The 18,137-nt window shown below is 48.6% G+C and overlaps 1 protein-coding gene across 4 annotated transcripts; it reads left to right on the top strand.

Moving 5' to 3' along the window:
* Nucleotides 1–10,290, top strand: TRAPPC3 (trafficking protein particle complex subunit 3). Of its 4 annotated transcripts, none has more exons than XM_020880207.2 (5): nt 1–148; nt 8,036–8,133; nt 8,377–8,476; nt 8,883–9,065; nt 9,530–10,290. In XM_020880207.2, coding segments are annotated over exons 2-5 (405 nt in total). In that variant the 5' UTR covers nt 1–148; nt 8,036–8,131; the 3' UTR covers nt 9,650–10,290. The 4 variants fall into 4 exon arrangements, with proteins under 4 accessions (XP_020735866.1, XP_020735868.1, XP_020735872.1 ...); XM_020880209.2 differs by having other exon boundaries at nt 56–143; XM_020880213.2 differs by lacking the exon at nt 1–148 and adding an exon at nt 155–303.
* The last annotated feature ends 7,847 nt before the right edge of the window (nt 10,291–18,137 follow it).

The raw sequence follows: 18,137 nt of genomic DNA on the forward strand, positions 1-18,137 counted from the left end.
TTCTGGGAGTTGTAGTCGGGCTGCACTAAAGGGGCGGGGTTGCCAGTGGGGCTGTTGGGTGCTGTGGTCCGGCGTTTATTGGCGGGAATTACCCTCGTTTGCCGGACTACGAGTCCCGTGGTGCCTCGCGGCCAGCTGCGCAGGTGCGGTGAGTCGTGCCGGTCAATCCTTAACGCTGAGGGGGCAGCTGGCTGGGTCGAACAGTGTCGGGAGGGGTTGCCGAGTGGGTCTGTGGCGAGGCAGGATAAGGAGGCCGGCACCATGTCGAGGCAGGCGAACCGTGGCACCGAGAGCAAAAAAATGGTAACCGGAGCGTGTGACCTCGGCGGGTGGGGCGGAATGGAGGTGTTCTGGGGAAGGGGCCCAGCGCAGGGCGCAAGTCTCAACTGGAAAGGCGCCTTCTGCCAGCCCTGGGAGGGAGTGGTTCCGCTGGAGGGAAGGAAGGGGCTCATTGGTGACCGGTGGAGAGCGGGGATTAGCTCTGGGAGCGTCCCGGGTGCGGGGCAGGTTGGAGGGCCGCTGGAGAAGCTCAGAGACCTCTTCCCCCGCCACCTGAGTGCGATTGAGTACGAGACCAACAACGACGGCGACAATAATAGTAGCTCCCACTGTTGCTGTCTTACTGTGTTAGGCACTGGGCCAAGCACTTTACGTCTATTATCTCATTTAATCCGCAGAGTAACTCTTGTCAGGTGGATAATACTATCGCCGTTTTAAAACTCAGAGGTTGCATAACTTGCCCCTATTTACAGTTAAGACGAGTTAGGATTTGAACCCATGTCTCTCTGACTTCAAAGGTAATGCTTCAGACTACTGGACTGTAATGTCTCCCACACTGTGCCCTGGGCATTGTGAGAGACTCGGGTACGCGTTTAACCGGAAAGCGAGAGAGTAAGGGGTGGGCCAGAGTAGGCTATTAGTGGTCCCCCTCTGGTGAAGGGGGACAGGCTCCCTTCTTGTCCTGGAAATAGTGGGACACCATCTATCCTAGAAAGTTTGGCTGCCAGTGGGGGCTGGGCCTGGAAAGTAAGATGGATGATGATTTTCTCCAAACTAAGGGGATTTCTTGACAGGTGTTTCTTTTCTTTGGCATCTTCTTACTTCCTCTAGAATTGCGAATTTGTCTATATTTTCCGATTTACAAACTGAGTTATTGAAGGTCGCATGCAGGGCAGATCTGCGGCCTTTTGTTGACACTCAACTCTACAGAAGATGACTAAACTTCCATTACACCTTTGCATCTTACGCCAGGAACGGCCACCAAATATGGGCAGCAGCAGGCCCTGTTACTCCAGAGTAGTACTGTACTTTTTCTCTGTCGGATCTCATTTGAAAAGTTGATATTAGCTGTGGATCTTCTCCCCAGGAATAGTAAATAGACAAACATAAACAGACATTTACTTACATGTGGGGGGAACTTGTGGGCCCCTGGAAAATACTCTGTGAATCATAGGTTAAGAATTCCTGTTTTGGAGGAAATAAGAAAAAGGAAGAAGAGAGTTTTGCTAGGCAATAGTGTCATTCAGGGTGGTGGTCCCCAACCTTTTTGGAGCTAAGAACCAGTTTCATGGAGGCCAGTTTTCCAGTTTGGGGCATGGGGGTGATTTGGGGATGGTTCAAGCGCATTACATATTGTGCACTTTATTTCTGTTACTACATCAGCTCCACTTCGGATCCTCAGGCCTTAGATCCCAGAGGTTGGTGACCCCTGATGTATTGTAAAACACGTGGATGTTTGTTGGAATCCTGATTGGTCCTCAGTTTACTCATCTATACAATGGGGAAATAATGCTTTCCTAGGATTAAGTGAGATAACAGTGTAAAATGCAGGGGACATGATAAATGTTTATTTTCCTCTATGAGCAGATAGCAGAAGTCTTCCCATTTAGTTTTCATATCTAGCTCTTTTCCTTATCTTTTTTTAAAACTTGAAACCAACATTGAAACTTTTAACACAGTTTCAGCAGGAACCTTCAGCGCCCACCCCGCAACCCTCTGTATTCACTTGGTTTTGGTGAATTGAGGGAATTAGGGACTGACATCAGTGCACTCCCTGCTTTGAGTTTTGCTACTGCTGTGGTCTCTGCTTGGAACCTTTCCCCCAGAGAGTATCTAGCTCCTCCTCACCTCATTTACAGGTACTCAGAGGTTACCTCTTCATAAAGGGCTTCCCTGACCACCTGACTAGTTCTCAATCCTCTTACTCTATTTCTCTTCAAGCACTGTCTATTTTTCATTTAAAATACTTCATTATAAATTAGGTATTTACTTGTTTATTTATAGTTGCCCCATGAGAATGTAACTCTACGAGAGCAAGGGTTGATTTGTTAACTCTGTACTCCCAGCACCTAAAATGATGCTTGGCACTAGGTAGTCTGTATTAAATGAGTGACATGAAGGTTTGGTGCATCCTGTCATTCACTTCCTGTTGGTACCCAGCTGAGGCTTGTCACGTGATCCTCTGTGTAGCCACCTGGTTTTGATGTGCTCTCCTTCTTGCCTCTTTGCCGGGAGAGCCTCCCCTTCTAGCAGTCCACTTCCCAGTCAGCCCAGTTTCTGCTAATTGCTGTGTTCCCAGTTAACCCTTCCAAAACTTTAATATGACCAAGTAATTAGATCTCTGCTTTTAATCTGGGCAAACGGAAACAACCCATTTGTCTAGCAGACTTTTCCTGGGTCCCAGTTCTGAGCAAAGCATTGTGGGAAATGCAGAGTTGAAGTCCTAGTCCGTAACCCTGAGAAGCAGTCCTCTATGAGAGAGGTCGAAAAATATACAGTGCCAGGAGCATAGAAGTGTTGGATTGAGCCCTGGCTTCACTGCTTGCTTGTGTGACCTTGGGCAAGTGTCTTCATTGCTATAAACATCAGTTTCACTGTCTTTATTTATTTATTTCTGGCCACACCAAGCAGCTTGAGGAATCTCAGTTTCCCTACGTATTGAACCCATGCCCCCTGCAGTGGAAGCATGGAGTCCTAAGCACTGGACCACCAGGGAAGTCCCAGCATCCTTTTTCTTTTTTAAATTAAAGTATAGTTTATCTACAACACTATGTTAGTTCCATGTGCACATAGTGATTCGATGTTATTAGGTTGGTGCAAACATAATTTTTGTTTGGACTGCGGTTTTAGACTGAATTTTAAATCATTATAACTAGGCTCAAACACATCTTTATTAATCAAAATAGGAATCAACACATTTTTCGGTTGTACAATCAACACATTTTTGCCAACAAGAAATAAACATATTCATTCCTATAGCATAAAAATCTGTGATTTGGAATTCAATAAACTCTGGAATTCAACAAACAAATTCAACAAAGCATTTTCTGCCTGCCGCTGGTTGTGGAAGCATTTTCCCTGCCAAAAGTTGTTGAGATGCTTGAAGAAGTGGTAGTCAGTTGAATGAGGTCAGGTGAATGTGGCGGATGAGGCAAAACTTTGTTGCCCAATTCGTTCAACTTTTGAAGCGCTGGTTGTGTGACATGTGGTCGGGCGTTGTCTTGGAGCAGAATTGGGCGCTTTCTGATGACCAATGCCGGCTGCAGGTGTCGCAGTTTTCAGTGCATATCATTGATTTGCTGAGCATACTTCTCAGATATAATGGTTTCGCCAAGATTCAGAAAGCTATAGTGGATCAGACAGGCAGCAGACCACCAAACAGTGACTGTGACCTTTTTTTGGTGCAGTTTTGGCTTTGGGAAGTGCTTTGTAACTTCTTGGTCCAGCCACTGAGCTGGCTACTACTGGTTGTCACATAAAATCCACTTTTCATCACATATCACAATCTGTGCATAGAGTAAGAGAAGATGACACTTGAAAATGACGATTTTTTTGATTTTCTGTCTGCTCATGAGACACCCACTTATTGAGCTTTTCCACCTTTCCAGTTTGCTTCCAGTGCTGAACTGTAGAGTGGTTAACATTGAGTTCTTTGGCAACTCCTTCTCCTTGTGTAGTTATGAAAGGGTGAGCTTTGATGATGCTCTCAGTGGGTCACTGTTGTTGCATGCTTGTCAGCTTCCGATGGCTGGCCACCGCGCTCCCCATCTTCAAGGCTCTTGTCTCCTTTGCGAAACTTCTTGAACCACCACTGCACTGTACATTTATTAGCAGTTCCTGGGTCAGATGCGTTGTTGTTGTTGCGAGTTGTTTCTGCTGCTTTATGACCCATTTTGAACTCGCAAAAAAAAAAAAAAAAATCGCTCAAATTTGCTTTTCGTGTAACATCATTTCCCTAGTCTAAAATAAATGTAAAATAAACAGCAAGTAGTATCATTATCAAAAAATCATAAAGCGAGAAATGCGCATTAAGAGGATGTATAACATAACTACATTTATTTAAGACTGTATTCCAGTGTCAAACAGCGAAGTTCAACATTGTAAAACCACAGTTAACATTTGCACCGACCTAACGCTCTACACTACAAAATGGTCACCACACAGGCATTCTTATTAGTAAAGATATTAATTAACCTTTGTGTGTTTACGCCTGCCCTTTTTTTGTGTTGTGACTGTATTCTCCAGAGTCAGGCGAGTTACTACTTGAGTGGCAGTCCTCAGAATCTGTGACAGGAGGCTGGAGAGTGACAGAGAGGGGGGAACAGTCCTGTTACTGAGCTTCCTTCCTTAGCATCTTGCGGGGCAGTCACACTGGATTATTTGTGTTGACAAAAATAGTAAGTATGACTCTTAATAATCTTGGAGCTTTAGCTCCAAAGGTTAGCCGCCTAAGGAGTTTTGATGTTTTGTTTGGTACACTGACTACAAAGCTGCCTGAAAACCATCAAGTGCAATAGCTTACCTGAGTATAGGGTTTGGCTTAACTTCACTCTGCACAGGGTGCCTGAAGTACTTGACTTTGCCAACATGAAATCACTCCTGTGATTTCTTGGTCTGTGAAACATCTTTAAGTCCATTATCTCATTAGACCTTCCCCTTCCATCAACCCTGTGATTGGCATGACAGATTTCACTGTTACTTTTTTGGTTGGAAAAGATTGAAGTTCAGCAGAGTGAAGTGACTTAACTAAAGTGTTTCAGCCAGTAACAAGTCTACACTTAGAATCAGGTCTTCTGACTATAAACCCTGTATCCTTCTATATGCCTTACTAATTGCTTTAAAGTTCTTTATAGTGATTCAGAATCTCCCTCTTTGAATCTAGTTCAGGGTGCTTTCTGGCACCATGCCACAGAAAAGCAGTTTAAGAACAAAAATAACAATATCTACTTTTTTTTTTTTGGCTGTATGTGGGAACGAATCCATCCCCCCTGCAGCAGAAGTGTGGAATCTTAACCACTGGACTGCCAGGGAAATCCTACAGTACCTGCTTCTTGAGTAGGTACTATGCAGCAGGCCCTCTACACACATTATCTCACTGATAACCCTGAAAGGCAGATAATGTTGTCACCATTGTACAGCTGGGGAAAGCTGATGTTCAGGAAGGTTAAGCAGTGACTCAGGATGACTTAATAACTTTTTACAGGACAGTGCTCAGCTCTAAAAAGAGTGAGTCTCAGTTACTTAACTTATCACCTGTAAAATGGGGATAAATAGTGTTTGTTTTGCTAACCTCTCATGGTTGTTGTGAAGATCAATAAGTAACTGTGAAGACCTGAAAGTTTTATAAATGTTAATGATCATTATTATTAAACATAATTAAAGCAGTCTGAAAGTAGAAGTTTTGCAGAAGGGATTCATGTTTCTGTTAGGAGGAAGAATGTGCTTATGTTCAGTGAAGAAATGGGGCTGGTTGAATTATATAACCTTTGTGGTACCATGGAACCTTAAATTATAAGGGTCTTCAGACTCCGCAGCCTCGAGTTACTTCTCTGAGTTCCTCTTCTGTTCGCTCTCGGGTTTACTCATCTCTAGTCACACTGGTCTCCTAGCTGTGTCTCACACATAGCAGATACACTCCCACCTCCGGGCCTTACACTTGCTGCCTCAAGTTTTTTCACCTACATATCTTCATGGCTTTCCCTTATTACCTTCATGTCTTTGTACAAATATCACCTTAATGAGGGCTTTTCTAACTATCCTACCTAAAATTGACACCTCCCCATACACATACAGGTGAACATAAATATTCACTAATCTTTTATGCTCATTTTCCTCCATAGCACTTACACCATTGGCATACTGTTTATTTATTCAGTTTATTGCTGTTTCCCTCCTGTTAGGTAGTTCCTGGTACATAGTAAGCCTTGAATGAATGATTTTTTTCTGCACTATGGCTTATTCCTATTTTTAAAGTCTGAAGACTTTTTAAGTTATCTTGCACTATTTATGTCGAGCTATTCCACATAGGCTTGATTCATAATTGAGTGGAGATAAACTTAGAAATTAAGAGAGGCTGTGGAGAGTCTGGGTCAGAGATTCCATTCCCAGATTCCAGGCTTATCGATGCTGTGAGCACCAACAGATCTGTTTAGGGCTTTGATTTTTCTTATTGATAAATTGGGGGTTGCTGCATGTGTAAAGTGCTTAATAACATTGTGATATGTATGTTACTTGGCATCATGGTGGGCAAGGCTCTTGGATTCTCCATCCAAGGACTCATTAATAATGCAAGGAAAGCTCTCCTGATTTAATGCAGTGGCGCCAACTCTATGGACTGGTTACTGCTGGACTGTCTCCATTCATTCATGCTCAGGCCACTCTAATGCCAAACCCTTAACTTGACTAAAAACCATTCTTCTCCTTAATAGCTTCCCTTTAACTGCCATACTTGGTACTATACCCTGATCTTGGAGATACCCTGATCTGTTTTAGTTGAATTCAGAGAGCTTACTTATTCAGCAGCTGATTCTCTTTGACTCCATAGTACAGCTATCTTTTGTTTTTTGAGGGGGGAGGTGATTAATACTGCAGTTGTGGGGAACAGTGAACAGAATGAACTGTGGCTTAGAAACTTCTGGTTTCTGTCCCCCCAATTACTTTTGCCAATAATTAGCTGTCCTTGGACAAATTACTGAACCATTCTGAGGCTCAGTTTCCTCATGTCTAAAACAAGATTAGTTCCTGCCCTTTATGCTTTACAGAGTTGCTGTAGAGTGGAAACTGAGGTTAAGGAAAAATAGAATGCGGTATGTAAGCAAAAGGCATTCGCATTACTATTCTTGCAGTGACCTCATCACCAGGCCGTGAGGATGAGGTGAGGAACAATGGGTCCTGGGAGTCTGGGCTTTGACTTTGGTTATACTTTCTTCCCCAGCAGACTTGCAGACAGAAAGGTGCTCTGCTGCAAGTCTGACAAGCCTCCATTCAGAAGGGACTGGGAGGGTGGCACTTGATTTTCAGCCTTATTTCTATGTAAGTACCTTGACCCAGATGTTAACACGTTTCTCACTTTGTTTAACTTTGATAATGCCTTTGCTCCAACCTGCTGCTTTTATTCTATAGTCTTGGTATTTGCTGTTCCTTTCACCTTCCCATCTCTGTTTTTTGGTAGATAGGTGACAGGATTCTTTATCTGAGAAAGAGATTCTGTGATTCTAACTGTGGTTGTAGTAGAAGCCAGTCCAGGTCAGCATTGTGTTCCAGGCACAGAAAAGATTGTATTTCCTTCAGTTACCCGTTTCCTGCAGACACTTTAGCTGTGTCGAGAGGAACAGTATTTTTCCCGTTGGTGACTTAGAGGGGTCATCGCTAGTGCAGTGGACTTCATCTGGTGCTTCATTCCTCCTGGCTGAGTCCTCTGCTGCTCCTCGAGGGGGCCTTAGGAGTGCAGTGAGGCTTGGCAGCTGTGGTGGGGTCCTGGGTCAGCAGACATCACTCTGGTGTGTTGGAAGGGTGACTGCTCAGTGGATGAGGCACCTTTCCCAGCCCATTTTCTAGTGGGTCTGGTTGCAGCCCTGTCACATTGACCCTAGGGAGCCAGATTGTTTGGCTGTTGCACGGAGGATGATGCTCTTTCCCACCGGACACCAGCAACCTTCCTTTGAATTCTTCCAGTTGGATTGAGGCTGATCTAGACTCTCACCAAACTTTCCCTTCTGTGTGGCTTGCTCCTGACCGCCTTTTCAATCTCTTTTAGAGCTCTGAGCTCTTCACCCTGACCTACGGGGCTTTAGTTACCCAGCTCTGCAAGGACTATGAAAATGATGAAGATGTGAATAAACAGCTGGACAAAATGTGAGTGCGCTCCTCTGTGGGAGAGACAGGAATGGGACTCCAGAGCAACCAAATCTACGTGGTCCCTTAGAGCCCAGAACAGGGTCCTCTGTCATAGCCAACACCTTGGGTGCAGTTTCCTCAGCTTATTTATTGGGAGGTTTGGGAATTGTCCTCATTTTCCTTTTACCGCCAACAGCATTACATTCAGACATAAGACATTCAGACTCCATAATATAGTTAGTTATCTCATTTCTTTCCCAGGGGCTATAACATTGGAGTCCGACTGATTGAAGATTTCTTGGCACGGTCAAATGTCGGGAGGTGCCATGACTTTCGGGAAACTGCAGATGTCATCGCCAAGGTCATTATCCTGGGCCACCAGGCCATGCTGAAGAATTGTCATTGGAAGACACTGCTTACCACCCTGTCCCTTAGAGAAGCACTTAGTATTCCAGAAGAATAGCTGGGCAGCTGTCTGGGCCGTAGAAGCCTCCCTGGTGGTTTAAGAATAGTACAGATTATGAACAAGGGAAGAATGGTTGGAAGCATCCCTGTGGATTAAAGCCCCACTGGAAGGAGAGGGGTGTGGAGTTGTGCACAGTTGCTTTTCCTTCTTTGCCCTGAATATGTGGAGCTTCAGTGTCTTGCAGAGGCCCCAGTTTTTTTCCAGAGCCATTTAAGTCCCCTTGCCGGTCCTATCATATCACCTTCCCTGGTGCACAGCCCCTCCTGCTTGTCCCATAGTGCCATTGTGTGTCTCCTGACAGGTGGCATTCAAGATGTACTTGGGCATCACTCCAAGCATCACCAATTGGAGCCCAGCTGGTGACGAATTCTCCCTCATTTTGGAAAATAATCCCTTGGTGGACTTCGTGGAACTTCCTGATAACCACTCATCCCTTATTTATTCCAATCTCTTGTGTGGGGTGTTGCGAGGAGCCTTGGAGATGGTGAGTGCAGCTCTTTACCTTCTGAGACACCTGAAAGGTAGTAGGGTCTTAATAAATGTTTAAATGAATGAACGAGAGTGAAAAGAGGGTTTAGAACTCACCCGGTACTTTGCTGCTGGAGATGGTGATGCTGCCAAGCATAGGATCCAAGTTGGAGTTCTCTACGTGGTGTTGATCTTCATTGCTTAGGCTGGAAGGTGGTGCTGTCAGCCCCCAAAGCCCAGGAGCATCTGTTCCCAGATTGGCTTATCTGGTGACAGTTTAATTTGCGAGTGTTCTTTGCTAAGTCTTTCCTGTTGGGTCGGGGCCACTGTCTTTTGCACAGGAACTAGCAACCTTGTCCTTGTGAAAACCATCCCCCTTGTTTAGGCTGCTCTAGGTGAGGCAGTTATAGCTGCATCCCCAGTGATTTCACAGAGGCTGTGGCTAGGCAGGTGCCCCTTCATTTTCACACTGTCCCCCAGGTCCAGATGGCTGTGGAAGCCAAATTTGTCCAGGACACTCTGAAAGGAGATGGTGTGACAGAAATCCGGATGAGGTTCATCAGGCGGATTGAGGACAACCTCCCAGCTGGAGAGGAATGACCACCCCCAGGACTTCAGGGTAGCCAGCAGGAGCACTTGTTGGAATCAGAAAGCCTCAGTGCTCCTTCTGCCTTCGAGAATTCAGTGACTCTTTAACAGATGTTATATATTCTTCTAACCTTGTTTCCATTCTCTCTGTGTTAATAAAGAGCAGACTGTGATATAGTCCATTTACCTACAAGTGTGCGCATTCAGGAGGGAAATTCTCTGCTCCCTTTCTCTTCAAAGGGGCTGGATGTAGTCATCCTTTGTTGGACTAGAGGAGCTCAAACCATTTTACATTCCTGTTTGAATTTTCCAAAGCAGAACCCACTCTGACTCCATTAAGAGGCAAACCTCACACACCTATACCTGGGTCTTCAGAAAGTCATTGGTGAGTGACTGTAGGGAGTCCAGGACTCACTGGACAGGGAGGAGAAGATGGGAGGGGCGGGTTGGATTTGCTGGCTGGAGTGTGATACACTTTAGTGCTTGCCAGGAAAGGGGAGCCAGTCATGCCAGAAACATTGACTTCTGGGAAACCACCCAGGTCTCTCATTCCTCCCTGCTGTTTGGAGGCAACATCTCCTCTTTTTACAGAGGGTCCATCTTTTTTTCTTACAAATTCTTCAATAAAGACACATTCTTGAGTGAAATCCCAATCATGTCCTGTTTTCTTTCTGCTCGGCCCTGGGAATTTTGCTACAATGGGGTGTGGAGACCTGCTGAGTCCTGTGCCCTACCTTGGTTTTATCTAATCCAGAAATACTTCTCCCCATGGACCAGAGAGTCTGGGAAGCCTGGGAGCAAATGAGGCTCCTTCAGAGTCATTTTTGAGTCCACTGTCTATAGCAAAATCTAGAAGCAGACCAGTATCCCAGATGTTCCTAAAATGGACTATCCTGGGCTCTTGGCCACCATGTTGGAGGATTTGGCTAGAAAGACCATGTAAACCTTGTTAGGTTGCCATTTAGTGAGTGCTTACCAGGTGTCATCTCTGCACTGAACACTTTGTATGCATTGTCTAATTCACAGTAATACTATTTTTAGGAGGAGGCCACAAGTTGCCCAAGGTCATATGGCTAGTAAGTGGAGAAGCTAGGGTTCAAAGCCCCAGCCAGACTCCATAAGCCCATGTCTTTTTTTCTGCGCTGGGTCTTAGTTGTGGTACATGGGATCTAGTTCCCCGACCAGGGATAGAACCTGCGCTCCCTGCAGTGGAAGGCAGATCCTCAACCACTGGACCACCAGGGAAGTCCCCACAGCCCACATTCTTAACCATGGTGCCTGGTTCACACTGGAATGGTGGGGGAGCAGGCCTGCGGATCCCTCTCAGTCTCACAGAGCTTAAGGTAGCTTTTAAACAGAGGGGTCAGAGGTCATCAGGCCGTATTTGGCAGCACTCTTCTTGGGGACAGCCTCGGGCCTTGAGGTCCAGATACTCAGGTTGTTGGGGTGAAACAGAGCCCCAGACCTTCCCCAAGGTTAGTGGACAAGTCTGAGATGAGGGGAGCATTGTGCTTAAAGTGTGTCTAGTCATAAAGTTTTGGGGCACTAGAACACCCAACCTGCCTCCTCCAGCTGGGTTAAGCTGCTGATGAGAAGTATCACTTCTAGCACCCATAAAGAAGGCTGAGCGCCCAAGAATTGATGCTTTTGAACTGTGGTGCTGGAGAAAACCCTTGAGAGTCCCGTGGCCTGCAAGGAGATCAATCAATCCTAAAGGAAATCAGTCCTGAATATTCATTGGAAGGACTGATGCTAAAGCTGAAGCTCCAATACTTTGGCCACCTCATGTGAAGAACTGACACATTAGAAAAGACCCTGATGCTGCAAAAGATTGAAGATGGGAGGAGAAGGGGACGACAGAGGATGAGATCACTGACTCATGAACATGAGTTTCAGCAAGCTCCAGGAGTTGGTGATGGACAGGGAGGCCTGGTGTGCTGTAGTCCATGGGGTTGCAAAGAGTTGGACTGAGCGACTGAACTGAACTGATGCTTCCTCTAGGATCCCCTTCTCCAAGCCTCTTTACCTCCCCCTCCAGAGACATAACAGTTTGGGGCCCCAGTGCAAATGGGGCCCCATTTTGGTCAACTGCATCCTCAGCACCCAGCATGGGGTTGGGTGCAGTCACACCAGAGTGTGAGTGAATGAGCGCGCGACTGATGGAGTGAATGCTGGGGCCCAGATGTGGGAAGCGTGTGGTGTCTGGACCTGCCAAGAAAAGTGTGATGCACCACCCTTTCCTTCTCCAGGGGGGCCCTCGCCCTTCCTCTCGTCCCCGTACCACAGCCTACTTTCCAGCAGCTGTTTGTATGGCGTGAGGTTTCGGATATTTCCTTTCCCAGAATTTAACTTGGGCAGCATTACAGTGTTGGCAAGCTGTGGAAACAAAGTCCCCTTAGTAAGTTCTCCCAATCACAACTCCAGTGTGTGTGCACGCACTCAGGGGCTGAGGACCGTGAGCTGCTCAGAACATCACCTCATTCTCTCCCCAGATGAGCCAACCATACAAGGCCCAGCTACCCAACAGCTGCTCCCCCCACCCCTGAAATTCTTAGCTGTAGATTACATACCCCTTTCCTCTACTGTGGCTGGGGGTGGGCCACCCCCACCCCACAACCCCCAGGCTAGGCCATTCCCCATTCATGACGTACCGGCACACCCTCCCGGTGAGAAGGGGCAGGGTTGCCTGGCTATATGGGAATGGCTGACTAACCAGGTGGGGTTCCCACAGAGGCTGGGTGGCTGGAGGAGGCCATGCTGGTGGCTTTGGAGCTTGGTGCTGGCTGCGCAGAGCACTAAGGAAAGGCCTTGTCTGCAACCTTTGGCCACCAGGGGTCAGCAGATCACCACTGTAACATTCCAGAGAGTACCCATGAGATCCTTGGTTTTCAGAATTTGCCAGAAGATGCACCTGATGGAGCAAATCTCAGAAGCTGGTCAGAGCCTGAAAGTGCCGCCTTTCTTTAGTCACAACCATTTGAAAACAGAGCTTCCATGGCTGCCCAGGGCGTTGGAGAAAGCACATTGGCAAAGAAGTCTCTGGCTTCCATTCACACCTCATACTCTCATAGTTCTGAGTTTGAGGCGTCCAACCTCTTGAGTTGGATGCGCCAGCTCTGAGCCCTTGTCTAACCAACCCCTCACTTCCTGAGTGGAGACCAGAGTACTAGCCCTCGTCCCCTGATGTAAGAGGGTCCTGTCCCTGCCCCAGCCCCCAACCAGTGACATTTCCAGATTCAGGGTACCCCTTTCTCTGGCAGATTGGCTGCCCCTACATTTGTCCTGGGCATGCAGGTCTGAGAAGGAGGTGGCCACAGAAGCCCAGGAGCAGAAATTGCATTAAGTAAAATTAAAACAGTCTCCTAACAAGCAGTTCATTGTGGCTGCTAGGGGGTGGTGGTGCAGGAAAGGCATCCTCCGTTCTCCTGGAGCTTAAGTGCTACCATGTGCTGTTCCCTGGAAGCCAGAGGGCCGGTGGGAGGGAGCGGAGGGTGGCAGCAGGCGAGGAGCCTTGCTTTTACCAACCCCCCGCCTTTGATGTAGGGCCAGGTCTGACCCCAGGACGGCCGCTGGCCACTGCCAGGGGAGCTGTGGGATGCAACGCATTCCTGGGGGCAATTTGCGCTGCTGGCAGAAGGAGAGGAAAGTTTCTACTGTGGGGAAGGGGGTGGAGAGAGGGCGCTGCAACAGTTGAGGGGGTGGGTGCTGTAAGGAATAAGGGAGGCAGTCAGGGCGCAGGGTAGCCCCCCTGACTCAACCTGGCTCACTTAGCCTGTGAGATCTAGGCCTCTTCTAGGAAGCCTTCTCTGATGGACCCAAAACAGGTGAGGAGCAGTACTGTCACCCCCCACCACACAGGTATAGTCCTGGGAGATGCTGAGAGAAACAGCTGCTTGTCCCTCCTGGCTCTGGAGGCCTGGGCCATCAGTCGTGGGGGCATCTAGGACCGAGCCAGGCTGGAGGAGGGCTGGGAAGATGGCGTGATGAGCATGACAGCGCGTGAGTAAGTGCAGACCAATGTTATTCATAGCAACAGCTAATATTTATCGCAGAGTGACTCTGCCAGTGCTGGTCTAAGCACTTCATATGCATCTCTCCTTGAGCACTCACAATGCTCCTATCACTATTCCCATTTTGCAGATAAGAAAACCGAGATACACAGCTAATACATAGTAGATTCAGGACTTGAACCAAAACAGCCCAGTATTGGACACCAAGCTCTTCTCCACTATATTCTGGGTTGCATATGTGTGTTTTCGTATTTCACTGGGTGACTGTTTGCCTATGTTCCTTGAAGAGTGTGTTATGTGAATTCTTTCATTTAATGAAAATGTAGCCCCAAGTTAAGGGCTGGAGACATGATGCTGGGAGCTTTTATCCATGGGGAAGCAGCTGAAGGCATGTATAGCGATGGGGAGGACAGGTTGAAAACATAGAGCCAAGGGTGAGCCCCAGCTCTGCAACTTATTGGTTATGTGACTCTGGACAAAGAATTGGAATTCTGAGCCTCAGTTTTTTCATCTGGAAAACGGGAATAATAATGCCTCCCTTGCTGACTGTTTTGAGGATAAAACAAAATGAAGTATGTGTGTTTCCTGGCCTAGGCTGAGTGTTCCCTAACTGGCAGTTATGATGAACATGATATTTGGGGGAATTATCTTACAGAATTGCTGTGTGTGGATTCATGAGTGTTTGCAGATGGTAATTTTGCAAAATCAGGGCCATGCCTCTATTGTTCATGGCTGTATCCCCAAGTGTCTAGCATTATTTTCAGCACAAAGCAGGTACTCAATAAATTTTTATTCACTGTTGACTAAGTTTAAGAATGGAGTAAGGAGGGCCCATAGAGACAGGGTGGGTGGGCAGTGTGAGCTCAGCGCCAAACGAAAATGCAGAGCCCATGGTTCAGAAAAGATGACCCAAAAGAGCCTTAAACTAAGCCCTTCTGAGCTGCAGGTCCATGAGGCCAGCCCCGCCTCCCCTTGCCTTTGAGCATCCCATCCAGCCCCCAGCCCTCCCCCAGCCCAGCTGGGAGGGAGTATAAGGAGACTTCGCCCAGGCCTGTGCTTCCCGGGATGCCTGAGGATTGCTCAGTGTCAGCAGGCCGGGAAGGGGCTCAGTGACCTGCAGACCTCTCCCCCAGGGAGCCCCTCCTGAGCCAGGCCATTCCTGAGAGCAGCCCTCTTGCCCTCCATCCGTCTAGGAACTTACCCCCCACCCCAAACCACCAACCAGGCCTCTGGGTGGTCTGGGCACATGTGGTCACATTTAGATGTTGATTGAATCAAAATTGTTATAAGATTAGAATATTTAAGGTAACTTCAATTTCCACAGCATTACTGGGATTTTTGAGGATGGGGCTGAGCGGTCCCCGGGGGTGGAAGTGAGGAGAATGGTGGGGGCTGCAGGAGGGGTCTTCATTACCCTAGTTCTGTAAGAGAGGCCTCTGGTGGCTGAAAAGAAAGAAGAAGGAAAAAAAATAATAATAAAAAAAAAAAAAAAGAAAGAAAGAAGAAGGACTCAAGAGAGGGCAGGGCTTCCCAGGAATTGTAGAACCAAGAGTGCAGTCCCCTAGGGAGTGGGGTGGGCATGAGGGTGTGCAGAATCAAGGCCCTGGGAGAGTAGGGACAGTTACCAATACCCGCCCCCTCCCTGGACGACTTGCACACCCCAGGCCACACATCTGTGCGAACCTTTTCCTCTCTCCCCTCAGTTTGCCTGGCAGATGGAAGGGGTGGCAAGAGGAAGATTCCATTCAGGCCCTCCCCAGGCTCCAACCTAGAGTGGTTGGAGCCCAGAGAGTTTTCTTACTGACTTATCAAGACAGAAATCTAGAAGGAATGGGAGAATCACGGTGACAGTAATAACAATTGCTAACATTAATTAAGTCATTACTATGTGCCAGGCTTGGGTTAAGCCTTTTATATTCACTGTTTCTAAGAGGCCCGATAGCATGGTGGGAAAAAGGAGAGACTGGGGAGCCAGCCTGCATAGAGTCACTTCCCAGCTCACCCACTTCCTAGCCATGTGACCATGGGTGAGTCAGTTAACCCCTCTGTGCCTCTGCTTTCCCATCTACAAAGTGGGAACAATACTCTTATCCATCTCAGAAGATTGGTGTGAGGATTCAACGAGTTAATCCATGAGAAGTGCTTAGAACAGCGTCTGGTATGGAGTAAGAGCCCCGCAAGGGTTAGCTGCTGTCATTAGGGACTATCATTATCCCCCTTTTAAAGAGGAGGAGTTTGAGGTTTGAAGAAATGAGGTCACTTGCCCACAGTCACAAAGAGGCAGAACTGCGATGCCAACCCAGGTCTGCGTGACTCCTCAGCCCGTGCTCTGAACGGGGCGGGGGAGGCCAGCATCGGCTCTGCCAGGGCTGTGCTAAGCAGGTTACGTGCCTTGTCTGGTTCATTTTAACCAACCATCACATTTCCTACCCCTACTCAGGCCTAGAGCAGTCCTTGAATCCGTTCTGGCCTCGGATTCTTGTGGCTAAGGAAAATGAAGTCCAGAGACAGGCAGCAACTTGTCCAAGGCCACACAGCAGGCAACCACAGGCAGAGCTGACCCACTGGTATCTAGGCACCACAGACCAAGGCTGGAAGCCTCTGGCAGGTGGGATGGAGAACCGGCTGGGAGCCTGGCCTGGCTTAGCCCAGAGGTGAGCCTTGGCAGGAAAGTCTGCGACCTACGGCACACAGACACTCATTTCCTGTCTTGAAGTTTGCTGGGCCAAAAGCTGGTGGAACAGCAGGCAGCTATGGAGGGTCGTGGCAAGACTGTCTCAGTCTTGCTTTGGGGAGGCCCACCTTAAGGGCCCAGTGAAGACCAGGGACCACAGGACAACAGGACAGGGCCAGACTTGGCCTCCTAGGGCCGGCTGAAAGGCGCAGGAGCTGGAGCTCTCTCTTCCTGCAGAGCCTTCAGGACGGGGAGAAGAGAGAGGCTGGGGATGTATGAGGCACATAGAAGCAGGCTGGCGGGGGGCTCAGGAAAGTTTAAGGGGTGAGTCAGGAGAATCAGGGATAGGATCACGTGGGGGACTAAGTGTGTATTGCAGCAACTCTGTGTGTGCAGCCCGTGGGAACCCCTTTCCCAGCACAAGAGGCACTTCACTGCTTGCTTCACCATCACCCCCATCACCGAACTCCCTCCCCCAACCCACCCCAGGACAGCTCACCCTCAGAGCTAAAAAGTCTAGGTGGATTAATGGAGTTAATCCTCACAACAAGCCTATGAGAGCTTTTCAGATGAGGAAACTGAGGCTTCAGAGGTTAGGCAACTTGCTCAAGACACGCATTTGATGAGTGGTGGCTCTTGGACTTGAACCCAGGCAGCCTGACTCCAGAATCCCTGCCGCTTAGCTCCCACCCTTCTCCCTGACCAGTCAGGCCCATCTGATCCCCATCAAGGGCCTGGTTTTCACACCAGCTTGGGGAAGGGCCGCAGCTCTCCACCCCAGCCAGTGTCCTCTTAGGTACCCTGCCAACCTGGCTCCCTCCCGCGGTCCCTCTGGGCTGGCTCAGGCCAGGAGGCCAGGCCCAAAGACCCCTGGCAACCCCGCCCCACTCTGAGGGCTAGGATAGGAGTGGGCCCAGACTCTGGAGGTGGGTGAGGGTGAGAGGCCCCGTCTAGGAGTGGCGGGACTGGTGTGTACCTTGGCAGGGGGACAGCAAAGTGGGAGGCCCTTGGAGGGCAGGCGGTGGGAGAAGGAGGGGACCATGGAGGTGGGCCCAGACCTAGAGACAGACAGCCGTAGGCCCTTCCTGCTGCTTTTCTGGACCTGTGGATGGTCTTTCCCACTTGGACCAGACAGACAGACACACACAACCCCTCACCCCAACATGCCTTTAAAACTCCTCCCTGCACTCGCTGCCTCTACTTCCTCCCCAGTAGCCACTCCTTCGGCCTCTGCCGCCTGACTCCTGCTCCTTCAAGCCCAACCACCCGCCCCTGCCAGTCCCCAAGGACTGTGACATCTGACCCTGGGCCTCCCTGGCCTTCTAGAAACACCCTGCCTTTGCCTTCTGAGTCCCTGCTCTCTTGGATCCCCCCAAACTCCCAGTCCCACCTTCCAGGCCTCCATTGCAGACCTCTCCTCCCCCTGCATGTCCTCTTAATGTTAATGGTCCTGGCCTGAGCACTTCTTCCCTGAGCATCACTCCCCTGGCCTCATCTGTATACCACGGGCTCCTAACCTCTAGCTCAGAACTCTGCTGGATACATGTAAACCCAGAGGGGTGTGCAAGGAAGTGTATCCGGCTATCCTCCTTCCGAACCAGCAGCCTCCACTGCCCAACCAGAAACCTAGACTCTGTCCTCATTTCTAGGTCTAGGTCCTTTGCCCCCACCTCCAAATCCTGCTTATTCCACCTCCTTCGGTCCTCTTACTGTTGTTTCATGGTTTGTTTTTGGGGAGCTGAATGCTGGGCATGTGGGATCTTAGTTCCTGAACAGTAGCCTCCTCCAGCGTCCCTGCATCTGTTTTCCTCCGCAG

The sequence above is a fragment of the Odocoileus virginianus genome, chromosome 5 (assembly GCF_023699985.2).
Source record: "Odocoileus virginianus isolate 20LAN1187 ecotype Illinois chromosome 5, Ovbor_1.2, whole genome shotgun sequence".
Lineage (NCBI taxonomy): Eukaryota > Metazoa > Chordata > Mammalia > Artiodactyla > Cervidae > Odocoileus > Odocoileus virginianus.

Excerpts from the sequence above, each read along its gene's own strand:
- TRAPPC3 (XM_020880213.2), top strand. The coding sequence starts at position 262 with ATGTCGAGGCAGGCGAACCGTGGCACCGAGAGCAAAAAAATG. Across the intron at positions 304-8,035 it reads GCACCGAGAGCAAAAAAATG|AGCTCTGAGCTCTTCACCCT; the intron begins GTAACCGGAGCG and ends AATCTCTTTTAG. Across the intron at positions 8,477-8,882 it reads CTGCAGATGTCATCGCCAAG|GTGGCATTCAAGATGTACTT; the intron begins GTCATTATCCTG and ends GTCTCCTGACAG.